A 19205-nucleotide genomic window follows, 5' to 3' on the forward strand; every position below is an offset into this window, starting at 1 on the left:
CTGTAAAAGGAAAAGCTTCAGAATGTTGGGAATTATTAGAAAGGGAATGGTGAATAAAACGGAAAATGTCATAATGTCTCTGTATCGCTTCATGGTGAGACCACACCTTGAATACTGTGTACAATTCTGGTCGCTGCATCTCAAAAAAGATATAATTGCGATGGAGAAGGTACAGAGAAGGGCTACCAAAATGATAAGGGGAATGGAACAACTCCCCTATGAGGAAAGACTAAAGAGGTTAGGACTTTTCAGTTTGGAGAAGAGACGACTGAGGGGGGATATGATAGAGGTGTTTAAAATCATGAGAGGTCTAGAACGGGTAGATGTGAATCAGTTATTTACGCTTTCGGATAGTAGAAAGACTAGGGGGCACTCCATGAAGTTAGCAGGGGGCACATTTAAAACTAATCGGAGAAAGTTCTTTTTTATTCAACGCATGATTAGACTCTGGAATTTGTTGCCAGAGGATGTGGTTAGTGCAGTTAATATAGCTGTGTTTAAAAAAGGATTGGATAAGTTCTTGGAGGAGAAGTCCATTATCTGCTATTAAGTTCACTTAGAGAATAGCCACTGCCATTAGCAATGGTTACATGGAATAGACTTAGTTTTTGGGTACTTGCCAGGTTCTTATGGCCTGGATTGGCCACTGTTGGAAACAGGATGCTGGGCTTGATGGACCCTTGGTCTGACCCAGTATGGCATTTTCTTATGTTCTTATGTTCTTAATTCCTGTGTAATTGGGGTAATCTCCAATTAACACTAACTTTTGAAGTATATGCATAAAGTCCTGATAAAGAGAAGACTTGGACTTACAGATCTTGCACTTCACCTCAGACTTTTTACAAAGCCTCACATTAGGCTTTGAGACTCAGCCTAGCTCTGCTCTATTAACTTTGTAAATCTTGCCAATCTAACCCTTGCACAACCCTTTGCAAGCCTAGCCAATCTTCACTCCTGTCCCCTGCCTGCACAACTTACAGAGGCTTCTGTAAGCTTTGGGTCTTCCACCCTAAGACAGTGGTGTTAACCTGTCGTTTACTTGCTAGGGGATCAACTAGCTGTATTAGACTCTCCTGAAGAACAACCTAATTGCAGCAGAGAATAAGATTCTGAGAGTGTTCCCACGATTTCTTCATGCATTCCTGATCAGCAAAATATTAAGTGGCTAAATTACTATTTTAAGTGGGGTAGTCAATTGGCAGTATGTTTGAAATATACAGGTTATCTTTGAATTAGACATAAGGTCTTTCCAGACCATGCAACAAGAGTGATTTAGTCTTTTAAACTACAAACTTAAAAATATCTACCCTCTATAAAACAATTGTATAATTTGTGCTGCTACAATAAAACTCTTATTACCTCTAAAAAGTGTAGGCATTCTGCTCCTTTCTATGAACTTGACACATGCTATCTGCTTTAAATACCTCCAATAATCTGTAAATCTAATTATCCCTACAAAGCCTTTCATGAACTTTAATACCAAAGGATGGCTGGAGATTGGCTTTCCAGCCATTTGAGGGTGGTAAGCAGTAATGGCACAGTGATGCACTTTGGCTGATGATGTACTAAGGCCCAAAAAGGAGAGGGAGAGCAAGAGCAACTACTGAAGTAGACCTTTCAGGCCACAGACGAATGGGTTCAAGGAGCCTCCCCGACAGAGGCAAAACGCTTCCATTTGAAACGGTACATGTGTCTAGTGGACAGCTTCCTGAAAATCATGACATACTCAATCTCCTTAGATCAATGCTTCTCAACCCACTCCTCAGGGCACACCTAGCTAGTTAGGTTTTCAGGATCTCCACAATGAATGTGCATGATATAGATTTGCATCCAATAGAAGCAGTACATGCAAATCTATTAGGTGTGCCCTGGGGCTTGGGTTCAGAAGCACTGCATTAGATAGTGACAATGATGAAACTATCAAGTGCTCAACATCCATGCCATCAAGCTAAGGGAGAGGAGATTCAGAAATCAAACTACCCTGCTCCTGCATTAGTAGAGCTGGCTCGGCCCCAAGAGGGATTGGTAGATGGACTGATAATCTGATGAGATAAGAAAAACAGATTTGCCTGGACCAAGTTGGAGCAATGAGGATAAGATGCACCATGTCTGAATACCTTCTAAACATCCCTCACTACTAATGGAAACAGAGGAAAAATATACAGCAGATCTGCATCTTACTTGAGCTGAAAAGCATCTGGAGCAAATATGAACTTTCTTTGATGGACGGAGCAAAATTTGTCAAATTTCTTGTTTTCTGACAGGAACAGGTCGACGAATGGGTGACCCTAGAGGAAGAATAGCCTGCCATCGCCTGGTGTCCAGGGACCACATATGGGTATGAAAAAAACCTGCTGAGGCAATCTGCCAACATGTTGAAGATTCTGAGAAGGTAAGCTACTTAAAAGCTCTGTGATTGCGAGCCCCCACCCAAATTTTCAGATATTCCTGGTAGAGGGTCCAGGACCCAGTGCACCCATGCCTGTTCACCTACAAAATTGGTTGCTGATTTGGATCAAAATTCTCTTTACTTGAAGGAGAGGTGAGAATATTCTCAACATATGACAAATGGCTCATAGCTCCAAGAGATTGATCTGAAAGAGATGTTCCATTGCTAACCAGATCCCTTGAATACAGAAGGGGCTCATGTAAATTTCCCACCCTCTGATGAACAAATCTGTCACCAGTTTTACCCAATGAGGTCAATTTCAAAATCCATCTCCAGGATCTGTGGATCTAGCCAAAGAAGAAATGTCTTCATCTCCATGGTAACATTGACGAGGTGTGACAAAGGCTGGAGCAGCTGATTCTAATAGACACAGATACCCCACTGGAGAACTCTTATGTTGATATAAGTCATGGAGACTACATACATTGCTACTGCCATGTGCCAGAGAACACCCAGGATAGCTTGGGCCAGGACTTAATCCTGCTGAGGTAAATTATGAACCAATGTTTGATGGAAGGAATGCTTTCTTTTTCACTATGTCTGTTCATGCCCGATGAACTTGATTCTCTGGGTGGGAATGAGGTTCAACTTGGTAAAGTTAATTATGAATCCTTGAAACTGAAGGAGCCAGATCATCTTCTGAGTGAGTTCAACAACCATGCCTGTGAAGGATCAGGCACCAATCAATCATCCAGGTATGGGAAGACACTCATCCCTGGCCTCAAAGGTGTGCCAATGCCACTGCCACTACTAGGCGTTTCATAAACACCCTCAGGGTTGCTGAAAGTCTGAAGGGAAGAACCTTGTATTAGTAGTAAGAGGCATCTACCACAAGCCTAAGGTTTTTCCAATAGGACCGATGGATAGGTAAGTGATCATACACATCTTTTAAATCCAGGGTACACATTCAGTCTTCTGTCAGGGTGAAGGGCAGGATGGTATGGAGGGAATAGTAGAAGAACTCCTCCATGCTCTGCTATTTGGGAGGGACAGGTTCTTTTGCCTACTGGCAGAAAAGTAACTCCAGCTCAAGCTGTAGCTGCATCAAGTGAGACAGATCCAGATTAAAGGCTAAACTTTGATTCAGCAGAGGAAAATGGAAAAAGCACAAACAGTATTCAGATTCTACAATGGTCCTTGGTAATCGTCCACTACTCTCTGAGAAACAGATGAATTTGTCTACCTAGCTGAGGAACCAAGACCCGAGGCTCAAGGCCCAGTCTTAGGCTGTGCTTGCTGTGGTACTTTTGGCTGATGTCTCTTACGTGGACACCCACAAGTTAGAAGCTGCTGTTGTGGAAGCACAGATGGAGCATGATACTACTGAAATTGGTGAAAAGAGCATCTCTGGAAAAAGAAATGCTTAAAATAAGGACATTTAGATTATTATGGTTGCTTGGCCCCCCATGACAACAGAGACATGTTATATGGAAAATCACAACTGGGATATAGTTATACTAGGTTACAATCTATTCAGGAAGGACCAAGTAGGAAGGAAAGGAGAAGGTGTGGCACGATACGTAAAAAATATTAAAACAACAGAACTGCAGGGCTTATGATGTAAGGAGGTGGCACTGTAGAGTAATCTGGAATGAGGGAATAAAACATCTAATTATAATATACAGATCTCCAACACAGACAGAAGAAATGGAAAAAGATTTAATGGAGATTTACAAACCCTGCTATGAAAGAAGATGCTATTGTTATATAATTTAAATCTTCTAGAAGTAGGGAGATCTTGGATTCGCTGCTGGGAGAACTGCTCTGTCAACTAGTAATAGAGTCCACATGGAAGGGGGAGATATTGGACCTGGTGCTTACCACCAGGGACAGTATCGCTGATGTTGTAATGGATGATCATCTGAGCTCCAGTGATCACCGGATGGTGTGGTTTAGTACTAGAACACATTCATTCAAAGGCAAGGGTCCTAGATTTCAGGAAAACTAATTATTTAAAAATGGGGGAAGTATCTCAATGAGCTGGATAGGAAAATTTAAGGGAAGTAAAAGAGCAATAGGCAAAACTAAAAGGAATTATTATAAGGTCAACTAAACTTTTCATTAGGAAAAGTAAATAAAGGAAAGAGGACAAAGAGGCTGCTATGGTTTTCTAAAGTAGTGGCTGAAAAGGTTAGCATTCATAAACAGGAGATCACAGAAAGAGGAAGCCAGGTGACAATATTGGAACAAGCTAAGAAGCTGGGAAAGCAGTCAGGAATGTAAAAATTCAAATGGAAGAAAAATAGCAAATATGGTAAAACAGGATAAGATGATTTTTTTTATATAACAGAAGGAAGTGCAAAAGTGGCATTGTGAGACTCAGAGGTGAATGTGAAGAATATGTATAGGCTGATGAAGAAAAGCAAAACTGCTTAACAAATATTTGTTTGGTGTTTACTATGGAAAGGGCAAGATCAGAACTATCTAAAATGAACACAAGTAAGATTGTAAGTAAGGTAAACAATTGAGTTTCAAAAAGTGTGTTTGTGAGGAGCTAATGAAACAAAGTAGATAAACCAATGGGGTTTAATGGGATACATTAGAAGATATTAAGGTAACTCAAAAGACATTTGGCATCTCTTCTGGCTGACATTTTCAATGCTTCTTAAGAGCTTGGAGTAGTTCCAGAGGACTGGAGATGGCTAGATATGGTTTCTATTCATAAAAGTGGAAAGAGGCTGGTAACTACAGACTGGTTAGTCTGAACTCTGTGGTGAGCAAATTAATGGAATCACTGATAAAACAGAGGACAATGCGGTTTCTGGAATCCAGTGGATTACAAGATTCCAGGCAGCATAATTTTACTAGAGGTAGACAAATCTGATCAATTTCTTTGATTGGGTGATCCAAGTTGGATCAAGGGAGAGCACTAGATGTAACATATTTAGATCTCTATAAGGCCTTTGACATGCTTCCACATAGGCAACTTACAAATAAATTGAGCACCCTTGATATGAGCTCTAGAGTGACTGGGTTACAAGCTGGCTGAGTAGGGGGTGACAAAGGGTAGTGGTAGAGTTCACTCCAAGGAGGGTGGAATTACTAGTTTAGTGCTTCAGGAATCTGGACCAGTTCTTTTCAACATTATCATGAGTGACATTATAGAAGGTTGGTCAAGAAAGGTTTGTCTTTTCACTGAAGATGCCAAAATCTGCAACAGGGTAGACAGCCACAAAGTTGTGGAAACCAAGAGGAAAAGGTCTTAGTAAAGCTTGAGGAATACAATAAATAAAATAAAATAAATAAGGTCTGTCAGTTAAGATTTATGTAATGTTTGGCTGGCTGTGGGCCAGCCCTGTGACCAGCCCCACTCACTCTGGGACACCATGAGCTGCCACTGCTGCAAAGATGCCACCTACGCCTTTCTTCTTCAGCTCCCACGCATCACCTAGTTTCTGTTGCGGGGCCTATATCAGGTGTCATCAGACACCTGATATAGGCCCCGCAACAGAAACTACAGCATGGCACACAAAAATGACATCAGCAGCGGCAGGGAATTTAAACGCCAGCCGCACTTCAACCGATGGCTCAGCAATAGGTCCTCCTGCCTTGCAGTGCATGTTGCTACCCCCTGTGCCTTGTCTTGCTGTTCTCATGCCTACCTTATTATCCTGTCTTGCCTTATCCATGCCCTTGCCCTTCCTGGTCCCTCAATGTCTTGTCTTTGACTGTCTTGGCCGCAGTCTCTGTTTCTGACTTATGCCTTGGATTCTGACTTAGTCTGCTCATTGCCTGCCCTCACCCTTGACCTGGATTCATATCTATTCGCATCCTGCCCTGATCCTTGGCCTGGATCTGGACAAAGTCTGCTTGCTGCCTGCCTGACCACTGGTTGTACCTGAAATCTCTGACCACTCCTTAAGGTACACTTGCCTACACCTTTCCAGCCCCTGCAACCCAAAGGCTCAACCCACAGGGAATAGGGCTGATACAGGTGAAACTCCAGCTCCAGTCCTAGAAGGGTGTGTCTGCAAACTGTCGGTATAGGCCTACTAGGCTGCATCAACCACGCCGCAGCCCAAGGGCTCACAACCATGGCAATTTAATGTTAAATTAAATTTAATGAAAAATAACCCATGCTATAATTACACCATGTTGGGTTCCATATTAGGTGCTACAACCCAAGAAAGAGATCTAGGTGTCATAGTGGATAACACATTGAAATCGTCGGTTCAGTGTGCTGCGGCAGTCAAAAAAGCAAACAGAATGTTGGGAATTATTAGAAAAGGAATGATGAATAAAACGGAAAATGTCATAATGCCTCTGTATTGCTCCATGGTGAGACCGCACCTTGAATACTGTGTACAATTCTGGTCGCCGCATCTCAAAAAAGATATTATTGCGATGGAGAAGGTACAGAGAAGGGCTACCAAAATGATAAGGGGAATGGAACAACTCCCCTATGAGGAAAGACTAAAGAGGTTGGGACTTTTCAGCTTGGAGAGGAGACGACTGAGGGGGGATATGATAGAGGTGTTTAAAATCATGAGAGGTCTAGAACAGGTAGATGTGAATCGGTTATTTACTCTTTCAGATAGTAGAAAGACTAGGGGGCACTCCATGAAGTTAGCATGGGGCACATTTAAAACTAATCGGAGAAAGTTCTTTTTTACTCAACGCACAATTAAACTCTGGAATTTGTTGCCAGAGAATGTGGTTCGTGCAGTTAGTATAGCTGTGTTTAAAAAAGGATTGGATAAGTTCTTGGAGGAGAAGTCCATTACCTGCTATTAAGTTCACTTAGAGAATAGCCACTGCCATTAGCAATGGTTACATGGAGTAGACTTAGTTTTTGGGTACTTGCCAGGTTCTTATGGCCTGGATTGGCCACTGTTGGAAACAGGATGCTGGGCTTGATGGACCCTTGGTCTGACCCAGTATGGCATTTTCTTATGTTCTTAAAATGCAGAGCATTTAAGATGCAAAAACAGTGATACAACATTGTGGTGAAGTTTTTCCAAGCATGAAATAAGAGCAGGATCTGAGGGCGATTGTATCGGATGATCTTAAGGTAGCTAAGCAGGTGGATAAAGTGACAGCAAAAGCCAGAAAAATACATGGCTGCATAGGGAAAAAAAATGATCAGCAGAAAAAGGGAAGCAATATTGTCCCCTATAGATCCCTAGCGAGACCTAATTTGGAATTCTGTGTACAATTCCTGAGAGATTGGAGTTGGTCCAGAAAGCAACTACTAAATGGTCAGTACTTTTCATTCTAAAGCATATAAGGACAAAGATCTAAACAGTTTCCCCTAGAGGAGATAGGTGAGATTCAATAGAGATATTTAAATACCTCCAAGGTTTCCATATACAGGAGGTGAACTTTCAATGGAGAAGTGGCTCTACACTAAGGAGTCATGGGATGAGAGCAAAAGGGTAAAGACTCAGGTGTAATTTTAGGAAATATTTCTTTACAGAGGGTAGTGGATGCATGGATCAACCTTTCAGTGGAAGTGAAAGAGACAAACAGTGTATGAATTCAAGAAAGCATAGGATAAACACAGGAGATCCCTGAGGGAGTGATGAGAATTGTAAAGCTAAATTAGTTGGGTAGATGGACAGACTAGAAAGGCCAAGCAGTTTCTCTGCCATTGCATTTCTGTTTCTATGAATGGCTACATGCTATTCCTTGATTTAGGCAACAGTTTCTGACTTCGACCCTGAACATGGGATGTTAGACAATTTTTCATGAATGTCCTCTTGTAAGCTGCTAGCTCTCAGCCAGGCCATCTGGCATGCTTCAATTACTACAGAAGAAGATCCAGCTGCAGTGTTAGACAATTCATACACTGACCAGAGATGATGTTTGCATTCTTCTGCATCCAGAAAGGTCTTCCTGCTCCCTGACCAGAGACTCTACCAGAGGCTTTGATTTGTCAACACAGCTGTGCAAATATTGTACCATGAATAGTTGGTAGGCAGCAATGCAGGCATTGAGCATCAAGTTCTGGAAGAGACCTTCCCAAAGTTGTCAAACAACTTAGGATCCTTCCCTGGAGTGAGGAGGATGGAAAAAATCCTGGTCTTTTTAGCCCATTTCAATTCAGATTTTACAACCATGGATTGGTGCAGTAATTGAACACCACCAAACCCTAGAGATTGTTGGCCCCTGTATTTAAGATCCAATTTCCTGGCTACTGTGGGGAAGGAGACCAGATTATCCCACATTCTTATTTGCAGTTCCCACGGGAGGGAATAGATGGGTATTGCTACAGGTTCATAAGATGTTTCCAGAATCTGCAGTACCCCCAATACCTCTGCACAGCAATCCTGGTCCTCATGGACGTAGACTCCACTCACCTTACCAAATGTATCCAGGAATTTAGTGTACAAGAGGTCTTCTGGCAGGTCAGGTGAGGGGTCTAAACAGATTACCTTAAATCCTTGCTCAGAATCCAGATGTGACAGAACTGTAGCCCAAGACCCCACTGAAGACAATAGCTATTGGGATGGGTCCTCAGTCAACGCAGAGGGGAATACTCCAGATAGTGCCATCCTAAACTCCATCCACAGACTACCTGGATTCCTCCACACAGAGGGGGGATGGCTGACACAGGCTAGAACTCACTAGTGGGACATCTGATGTGAGTTCCCAAGGCATGGAGACAAGAGGACTCCCCCCTTGTGGAAACAAATCCAACATTCTGGATAAGAGAGTTTAGAAGATGCCCTGACTTGACAAGGTAAAGAAAGTCTTTACCAATTCAGCCACCTGATCTATGGACTGCGGTGTCCTTTGGCCCACAGTTGGGGAAGAGACATAGTCCACTGAAACCAATATAGGGTCATATTCCTGAGAAACATGTACAAGAAGATCCCCTGTCCTTTGTTAACTGAGCTAGTGGTCACAGAGACCAAAAGTACAATGCAGCATATTGGATCCAGTGTCTCCAGCAGAAGCCATGAGATGGTGAAAGGGCAGCAAGTCCTGGGGTCTGTACCAAGGAAGCAAGATGGAAACAAGGACTCCAACATGAAGGAAGATAATTGTAAGGAGTTCACTTCTGGTTCTTCCAACACTTGCTCCTGCATCAGGTGATTGAATGCAATGACACAAGGGACCAATTCGACTGTGTCAAGGCCTGGTGATGTGGTAATGCCTGCTTTGGTGCTAACCTTTGCTCCAAGGAATGGTATTACTTCTTCTGCACAAAGTCCTGCAAAAATAAGGAATCAACCCCTGGCTACACAGAGCAGCTCACAGGCTGTTAGGCTTGATGCTTCTGTGTCTTGATTGATTGATCCCTGAAGTATGGCAGATCAGTAGTCTGGCACCGCAGTTTGAGTAGTTTTTTTTCCAAGAAGTTCCTGCTCGACTCTGTGCAGAGGGAGCCTGCACAGGTCCCACTCTGGAAGGAGGAAGGCAGAGTTACTTACCTGTAACAGATGTTCTCACAGGACAGCAGTATGTTAGTCCTCACATATGGGTGGCATCAGGATGGAGCCAATCACGGAATACTTTTGTCAAAGTTTCTAGAACTTTGACTGGCACCTACTGGGCATGCCCAGCATGGCACTAACCCTGCATCCTTCACTCTCATGTATAGCAAAAAGAATGGGCGAAAAATAAAATAATAAATCGCAAGCATACCCAACTCCAAGGGGTGGCGGGTGGGTTTCAGGAGGACTAACATCCTGCTATCCTGTGAGAACACCTGTTACAGGTAAGCAACTCTGCTTTCTCACAGGACAAGCAGGATGGTAGTCCTCACATATGGGTGAATAACGAGCTGAGGACGCCTGCACATGTACCAAAAGCACCCAAAGACGTGCAACAGGCACAACAACAGGGGTGATTGTTTGGATAATGGGCAGCCTAAATTTCCCAGCGGATGTAGAAGGAAGTTGAATATTACACTGAGAATAGATTGCGTAGAACAGACTGACCAAAGATAGAATCTTGTGCACCAGCCTTGTCTATGCAGTAGTGGGCTGCAAAGGTATGGAGAGAACTCCAGGTTGCAGCTTTGCAGATATCTATAAGAGGTACAGAGCGAAGGTGTGCAACCAACATTGCCACTACTCTAATGGAGTGCACCTTAACGCGTCCCTGGAGCAGGAGGCCTGCTTGTTGATAGCAGAAAGAAATACAGTCCGCCAACCAGGAGGACAGGGTCTGCTTTCCTACCAGGATTCCCAGCTTAAGCTTATCAAAGGAAACAAAGAGCTGGGTAGATTTCCTATGGCCTGCAATGCATTCCAAGTAGAAGGCAAGCACACATTTGCAGTCCAAGGAATGGAGAGCCTGCTCAGCAGGAAGTGAATGGGGCTTTGGAAAGAAAGTAGGCAGCACTATGGACTGATTTAAATGAAACTCAGATACCACTTTTGGTAGAAATTTAGGATGAGTGCTAAGGAGCACCTGATCATGAAGAGATTTCGTGAAAGGGGGGTATGTAACCAGCACCTGTAGCTCACTGATCCTGCGAGCAGACGTCAATGCCAGAAGGAAAAGGACCTTCCAAGTGATATGCCGCAACTCGTAGGAACGCAGAGGCTCAAACGGAGGTTTCATGAGCTGCGCTAAAACCACATTAAGGTCCCAAGATGGGGCCAGTGGACAGAGAGGAGGCTTCAGGTGAAGCAAGCCCTTCATAAAGCACTCTACCAGGGGCTGTGTCGAGATAGAGACATCCCCTGTACCCCTATGGAAGGCGGCCACCGCACTAACATGAACCCTGATGGAGTAGGTTTGTAAACCCAACTCCGAGAGATGCCAGAAGTAGTCTAAAAACTGATTTGTGGGGCAGGTAAAAGGATCTAACTCCTTTGAAGTGCACCACAATGAAAATCTTTTCCATTTAGAATGATAAGATCTTCTAGTTGAAGGCTTTCGTGAAGCTACGAGAACCTGGGATATAGAGTCTGACAGATCGAGTGGTTGCAAAATCAACCTTTCAACATCCAAGCTGTTAGTGACAGGGCGTGAAGGTTGGGGTGGCGCAACTGACTGTTCCTCTGAGAGATCAGGGACAGATTCGTTCCCAGAGGAATCTGCGGACGTACTGAGAGATCCCGAAGGATGGGTAATCATGCCTGTCGCAGCCAGTAAGAGGCAATGAGAATCATCAAACCCTTGTCTATGCATAGCTTCACGAAAGTCTTGCTGATAAGAGGAAGTGGTCAGTAGGCATAGAGGAGGCCCTTCTTCCAGGATAGGGCGAATGCATCCAGAGGCAGAACTTGGTGACTGCGATGTACGGAGCAGAAGTTGTCCACCTTGTGATTGTGAGACAACGCAAAAAGGTCGACACTTGGATATCCCCACTTCCGAAATATCCAGTCTGCCACTACAGGGTTGAGAGACCACTTATGGGGCTGAAACTCTCGACTGAGATTGTCCGCTAGAACATTGTCCACAACTGCCAGATAGGTCGCTCTCAAAAGCATGGCCTGAGATAAGAGCAAAAGCCCAAATTTGTGCCACCTGACAGAGAAGGTAGGAACCGGTGCCTCCCTGCTTGTTGATGTACCACATTGCTACCTGGTTGTCCATTTGGATCAGGATTGTCTTGTTGGACAAACAATCCCGAAACGCAGAGAGAGCATATCTGATTGTTCTGAGCTCCAGAAAATTGATTTGATGTTGCGACTCCTCTGCCGACCAGGTACCCTGAAGTCTGCAGATGGTTGACATGCCCTCCCCAACCTAGAGTGGAAGCGTCCGTTGTTAAGATTATGTGAAGTTCTGGAACTTGAAATGGTAGACCTTGAAGCAGGTGGGACTCCTGGATCCACCATGCCAGTGAGAGGTGAAGCTGCCTGGTGATGTGGTCAATGTCGGACATTGGATAATGTGCCTGTGACTACTGGGACTTTAAAGTCCACTGCGTTACTCGCATAGCTAGACGAGCCATTGGGTTAACGTGGACCGAGGATGCCATATGCCCCAGCAAGAAGAGTAGATGACGAGCCGTCATGGTTTGGTGAGACTGCATAGCACGCGCCAGCAACACTAGCATGTGAGCTCAGTCCTTGGGAAGAAAAGCCCTTGCTTGGATCGTGTCGAGATCCGCTCCGATAAAGGAGAGGAACTGAGATGGAACAGGTGAGATTTCTGATAATTGATTACAAATTCCAATGATAGTAGTAGCTGCACCATAAGATGGAGGGAGTGAAGAACTCCTTCCGATGACAGAGCTCTCAGTAACCAGTCGTCCAGGTAAGAATAGATGTGAGTGCCCAGTCTTAAGTATGCAGCTACGACTGCCAGGCATTTCATACTCTGTACTGGAAATGTTGGTCTCCGACAAGGAAGTGGAGATGCATGAACATCACAATTATCCCGTCTCACAGAAAGTATGCATCTTTCAGGTCCAGAGAGCAAAGCCAATCCCCCTATTGGAGAAGTGGAATTAAGGAGGCCCAAGGTTACCATCCGAAACTTCTCTCTGAAGATGTTTGTTTAGAGCCCGAAGGTCTAATATCGGGCGAATACCTCCTGTCTTTTTTTGGAATTAAAAAGTATCTGGAGTAGAACCCTAGCCCCCTCTGTGAACAAGGAACCGGTTCTATGGCATTCACTTGAAGAAGGAAAGTTACTTCCTTCTGCAGATGAAGATAGTGGTCGGAGGAGGTCCACCCCAGCCAAGGTGGATTGTCCGACGGGACGGAGAGGAAGTTTAGATGGTAGCCTTGAGCTACGACCAACTGTACCCACCGGTCTGTGGTGATGTTTAGCCACTTGGTGGTGAAGTGGCATAGTCAACAGCCAACAGGCAGAAATGGCATAGGGGGATGATCTTCGCTCCCGGGTTGGAAGTCAAAACCCTGCAGCAGGACTAGGCTGGGCGGGAGGTTGAGTTTTCTGAGCCCATGGCTGGCGGGGCGCAGACTTTTGGAATGGGCGGGATGGACAAGCCTGTGCCGATGGCGGATATTTCTGGGCTTTGTATACTGTTCGTTTAGCTTCCCATCTAAACAGGCACTTGGAGGGAGCTGAGAATTCCGTATGAGCTGCTGAGAGCTGATGGAGTATTTCGTTGTGGTCCTACAGCTGGGCTACCATCTCCTAGATTTTTTCACCAAAGAAGTTATCCCCTGTGCAGGGGAGGTCAGCCAGACAATCTTGCACCTCCGGGCGAAGATCCGAGGAGTTCAGCCATGCCCAACGGCGAGCGCTGATGCCGGCCGCTGACAATCGGGAGGCTGTATCGAAGACACCATACGCTGATCTGACCTCTTGTTTACCAGCAAAGCCTTTCTTAATGATAGAGTTCAGCTGGTCTTGAAGTTGTTCTGGGAGGGACTCACCAAAATCCTGCAGTTTAAACAGGTTCCGATTGTACTGCGTCATATATAATTGATACGACGCAATATGTAAAATGAGGATTGGTCCGTGAAACACTCTGCGAACAAAAGCGTCAAGAAACTTCTGCTCCTTCCCAGGTGGTGCTGAGGAATGAGGTTTCTGACGCTTGGCCCTCTTCTGGGCAGACTCCACCACTACCGACTGGTGCACCAATTGCATCTTCTGGAAGCCTGGAGATGGCTGCACAAGATATACTGCATCAGTCTTGCAGTTCACAGGGGGAACCGATCCAGGATGTTCCCAGTTCCGCTGCATCAAATCCTGTAGAATCTCATGGACAGGGACAGACAATTTCTTTTGGAGGATCCAGGAACTGAAGTACCTCCAGCATTTTATGCCTGGAGTCCTCGTCCGTCTGCAGTGTGAAGGGAATCGACTCCGCCATCTCCTTGATGTAGCTTATAAAGGAGAGGTCTTTCGGCGGAGATTTGCGCCTTTCCTCTGGAGGTGACGGCTCCAACAGAACTTCGGTGGAGTCCTGGGAATCAGATGTATCGTCTGTCCACGGATCATATGATTGATCCCCTGCATCCATCGGCGGCCTTGATGGAAGAGATGGGATCCCTCCAGCTGGAGGGGGCCTTGGCATCGAAGGCATCAGTGCCGGCATCAATGGTCTTGGCCTCGGCATCGATAAATCAAGATCCAGTATCAGTGCCGGGCGAAGTGGCACCGATGACATCGGAGACTTCGCCGGTGGCCTCGGTGCTGGTACTCCTGAAGGCCCCGGAATGGGCTCTGGCCTCGATGCGTCCTCTTCCTCAGATGAGAGCGGAATAGGTGTCTATGGAGCCATGGGGATCGGTGATTTCCTCGGTACCCCTGGCAGGGCACAGATAGGCAAGTCAAGCTTATCTAGAAGAGGAAGCAGCATTGATGGCATCAGTGCTGGTTCCGGCACCGGTGGTCTCGGGAGGCCTTGGACAGCCTGGACCACTGCCTCTTCCGCTATCAGGTGCAATTCCTCTCGGAGCGCTGGGGTGGTGAGCCCCAGGTCAGGAGTGGGAGGGCATGGCGGGCAGCACTGGAGGGTCCACCGGTCCCGGTGGATTCTTGGTGGCCGTGCCCACCGAAGGCGAGGGATGCCTCGGTGCATCCGGCTTCGAGGGCAATTCAAGCTTCTCAGCTCGGATCTTCTTCGGTGGCTTACTCGAGGAGGGTGCCACCGGTGCTCTGGAAGTCGAAGGCCCCGGTCTCCGATGTTTATGCCGGTGCTTCTCCCGGTGGTCAGATTTCCCCGACTCCGGTATCGATGACAGACATCAAAGATAGAGACACTGATCGGGCTTCACCGGCATCGGAGCAAGGACGATGCTTTGCCGGGGACTGAGTCTCTAGAGACGGACGCTGAAATAAAAGTGCCATCTTCTCAAAACGTGCCAGACGGCCTGTTGGGGTCATTTGGTACATGTCTCCAGGTTGTGCGACTGTCCGAGACATAATACACAGACCAAATGGGGGTCTGTGATTGACCTAGTCCTCGGACAGTCCGGGCACAGACGAAAACCCATCGCCATCGTGGCCGTCAAAAAATTTAGGCCGGTTGTGGACAGTGCAGACAAAGCCCCGAGCAGTACCCGCGGGGAACCAACCGAGAAATGGGGCAAACTTACTGTACGGACACGGCAATCAACAGCGGAGAAGGGAGACCCCTGGGGGTATAAACTTTTGCAAGTTTTGAAAAGAAATTTCCTGAGGAAAATTTCCTGTCAAGAACTGTGAAGAGCTCCAAAACTCCGCGTGGCTATAGCTGCGTGGAAAAAGAGACTGAAGGGAAACCCCTGCTGGATGCAGGGTTAGTGCCATGCTGGGCATGCCCAGTAGGTGCCAGTCATAGTTCTAGAAACTTTGACAAAAGTATTCCGTGATTGGCTCCATCCTGATGATGTCACCCATATATGAGGACTACCATCCTGCTTGTCCTGTGACTTTTCAGCTACCTGCAAAGTTCCTCCATCTTCCAGGCCCTGGGCTCTTAGTAACATATGGCTAGTCAAAGCAGCTGGCTGAATCGTGGTTGGGGCAGAGATATCTGTAGCAGATATTGTGGCTCTCTATGTTAAACATTTTGCAGCCTTGAGGCCACTGGATGTGAAATATATATTTTTGGATAGCACTGAAACATGCTGTTGAGAGGCTGCTGAGGCAGTGTAGCAACTCTAACAATAAGTATGTTGAAGGAAAAAAAAAAAAAAAAAAGACTAAAAGATTTAGAGAAAGGTTACAAATCAATGCGGAAGCTCTGCAAAAAAGACAAGAGGGACTCATGAGGAGGCAAGTGTGGGAACTTCCAAGCATGCTCAATAGTAAAAATTCTGAGCTAGAAAGATGGGTGACATCTGATGGCACTGAATGGACCTATGTACCATGGCTAATTTAGCCCTACTGTTGGCAGAGAATACATAACAGCACTATACGTATACTCGTCTACCCTTTAAAATGGCACCACTATGTATTAAAATGTCATCTTTTCCAGTATATAGGATAAATGATGACATAAGAAAATGCGATCAACATTCAAGTTCTTTTTTGAAGTGAACAGTTATTTTTATTCATAGCCAATACAAAACAGAAAACAAGCTCTGAAAATTCCTACACCGCCATGAAGTCTAATTTTCCTAGTCTTTAAAAATCCGATTTGCACATATAAAAAATAGAATAAAGCCCGTTTAAAACATGGCCTTTATTAATGCTCGCCACTGAGCTCAATTTGTATTTTACAATGAAATAATTCTGCTTTGCTTAAGAAAAGACAGAAAAAAGTGCAATTTACAAGAGTACTTTTTCTTTAATTTTCTGCGAAATGGAAGGAATCTGAATCACAAGTTCACAATGCAGTAAAAGAAAATTCCATCAAAACACAATGATTTTAGTAATGCTACCCATCACTAGTGTTCTGCTCAGACGCTCTGCTTTTGTGAACCATAATATCCTGATATACAGTCTGCAGCATCTATGTTATTACTCTACAGCATATTAAACACAGGAAAAGGGGGTAAAAAAACCCTCCTCTCAATGTACAAACATGAATAAAAAATTGATAAAAAAAATTATTTATACATAATGTATAGGCAAACTGTTTTAAATACATAGTTTTGGAAGAATTATTTACAAAATTTCAGTCCATGGGACAATCCACAAAGCATACATAGTTGCTTTACTGTTTGTTGCATCTCAGCTCTGAGAGAGATAAATTCATACGGCAGTACAGCAGAGAGAAAATTTGTGACAGTGTGGGAAGGGCAACCCAATAGATTTTGTTCTAGGACTGCCAAAGTTTTGAAATAAGGTAGTATTTTAAAATGACCGGCTATAGCTTCTGCACTGTTAATGATTTCATTGGAGAATAGACAGATTGGTTTCACAAACAGGTATGGCTAATGGATCAAACCCTCCTGTAAGAACTACAACTGAAATGCTTTATTGGAAGAGTGAACTAATCTAGAATTTTCTCTTTTTTTTTTCAGTTTTATTAATATTTTTAAAAAATACATAAAAATACAACATCCAATGTCTGAATAAATATATTTAACAAGTTGCAAGATAATACCTTATTTTACACAAAAAAATTTCAGCTTTAGAAATCTTGTTAAATAACTTCATTGTTGTTATATATTTCATTTTTGTCTTTTTTGTAACAAAATAAAAACTCTGAAATTACATAGAAAAAAAGACAAAATATTTTTGTCAAGGGATAAGATAGTCCACTGAAAACTTATTCACAATTCCACTGTAAACATTAATAAACATTAAAATATTTGCATAATTGTGTGCTCGAAAATCCTATAAAAGTGGAAGACTTATTATATTTGTAGTTTTCAGTCAACTACACTTCCATTCACAATTTATTTTGTCCCATTTACAGCTTTAAAACTGGGCACTCTGAACACATGGACTTTGGCAGTTCTATATATAGCAAGTGCTTCTGCCACCAAGAGCTTCTCATAGGGCTAAGGTACAGCTAGGTCAAAGTGCAGTCTGAACTACATTCTAGTTGCGAGTATTGTGATGTTCTGGTGAGCACACTTGCTGTTCTTTGCCATTTCCTTAAAGTTTCACTTGGATGACATTTCTCAAATTTGCTGAACATTCTCCTTGTTTTTTGTTGGAAAAAGGGAAGGGGGGAAAAAAACCAGTAAAAAATGTGGCAGATTTCCCTGCTAATTTCTAGTCAAATTAGCTTTTTTGCTCAGTTAAAATGAAAAAACAAAACAAATAAAAAAAAAATAAAAATAAAAAAATCAGAGCAATATAATTCAGCAGTGGAAAAGTATAAGAATATACTTGGCAACATCAAATCAGTCGAGTGCTTTCTGTGGTTGTATTTCAGGGTTTCAGTATATGTCCATGGCAGCAGACCTCTGGGGAAGGCAGAGATGATCTCTGTGTATCACCTGCACTCCACAGCAAGTGTGTTTTGAGGGGGGGAGGAAGAGGATGGACTCATTCCAGTGTCTGAGGAAGCAGATGACATAGATGCCCCAGTATGTGACACTGTTGAGACATAAAAACATGAATATTACATAATGAAACTTTATATGACGACAAAATTCATACCAAATATGTTTTCAAATGTAAAATAAATTTTGCAAGAAAGAAGAAAATAAAAATCATGTCTGTCTCTACATATACATACAAACACATACATACATAAACACACACACCCCTTTACATTAAATAAGTTTCTATTAATAAAGTTTCTTGAAGAGAAATATGGTCTGAAGAAGACACCAGGTACAAGTTTTAGGGACCATCATGTACAATAGGATAAGTTCATTGATTACTATTTCAGGTTTATTACTAAAGTATACTACATAGAGGTGACACTAGCTGTTATAATGCAATGACAACCAATTCTGCATTGCAAGCTCTTTTGTTTTTTGGTTTTGTTTTTTTTATTTAATTTGCAAATATTTAACTTGCATTATATTATATTGAATTTGTGGCTGAAGCACTAAGGCGGTCCCCAAAAACTCATCCTCAATGTCTCAAAACGAGTCCAGTTTTCTGGGTAGCTAAAATACAAAAAGTAACCTGGTTCTTGGACTAAACATATGCATTGTCATTTACTGATGTATTTACTAGACTGCTGTGAACTGATTTGGATCCAGCTTTTGAGAGAGACGGCATACAAGTATAACGTAATATCTCTCCGTCATGAATGATCACAGCTGATATCCTGGAAACAGCACTGTGTTCAGAAGGACCTTGAAGACTGGTCTGGACAAGCCCCACATTAAGATAAAAATTAGTCACCACATACGCCTGTCAGGATTCCATTGAATCTACAGGTCATGGAGCAGTTAATAGAAAGAAAAAATGCCAGTTTTATATAGTAACATAGTAATGATTGCAGAAAAAGACCAAATGGTCCATCCACTCTGCCCAGCAAGCTTCTTTATGATAGTAACTGCCCCTCCATGCAGGTTATCCCCAAGCCTTAAAT

General features: G+C 43.7%; 1 protein-coding gene across 8 annotated transcripts in view; it reads right to left on the bottom strand.

The window, feature by feature from the left end:
- Positions 1–16423: 16423 nt before the first annotated feature.
- ARID4A (AT-rich interaction domain 4A) overlaps positions 16424–19205 on the bottom strand; it is a 178111-nt gene continuing 175329 nt past the window's right edge. For all 8 annotated transcript variants that reach the window (XM_029598224.1, XM_029598218.1, XM_029598217.1 and 5 more), the window contains one exon: positions 16424–18253. In XM_029598224.1, the coding sequence (XP_029454084.1) occupies positions 18150–18253 (104 nt within the window). In that variant the 3' untranslated portion in view covers positions 16424–18149. The remainder of the gene's footprint in view (positions 18254–19205) is intronic.

This window comes from Rhinatrema bivittatum, chromosome 4 (genome assembly GCF_901001135.1).
Source record: "Rhinatrema bivittatum chromosome 4, aRhiBiv1.1, whole genome shotgun sequence".
Taxonomy (NCBI): Eukaryota; Metazoa; Chordata; class Amphibia; order Gymnophiona; family Rhinatrematidae; genus Rhinatrema; species Rhinatrema bivittatum.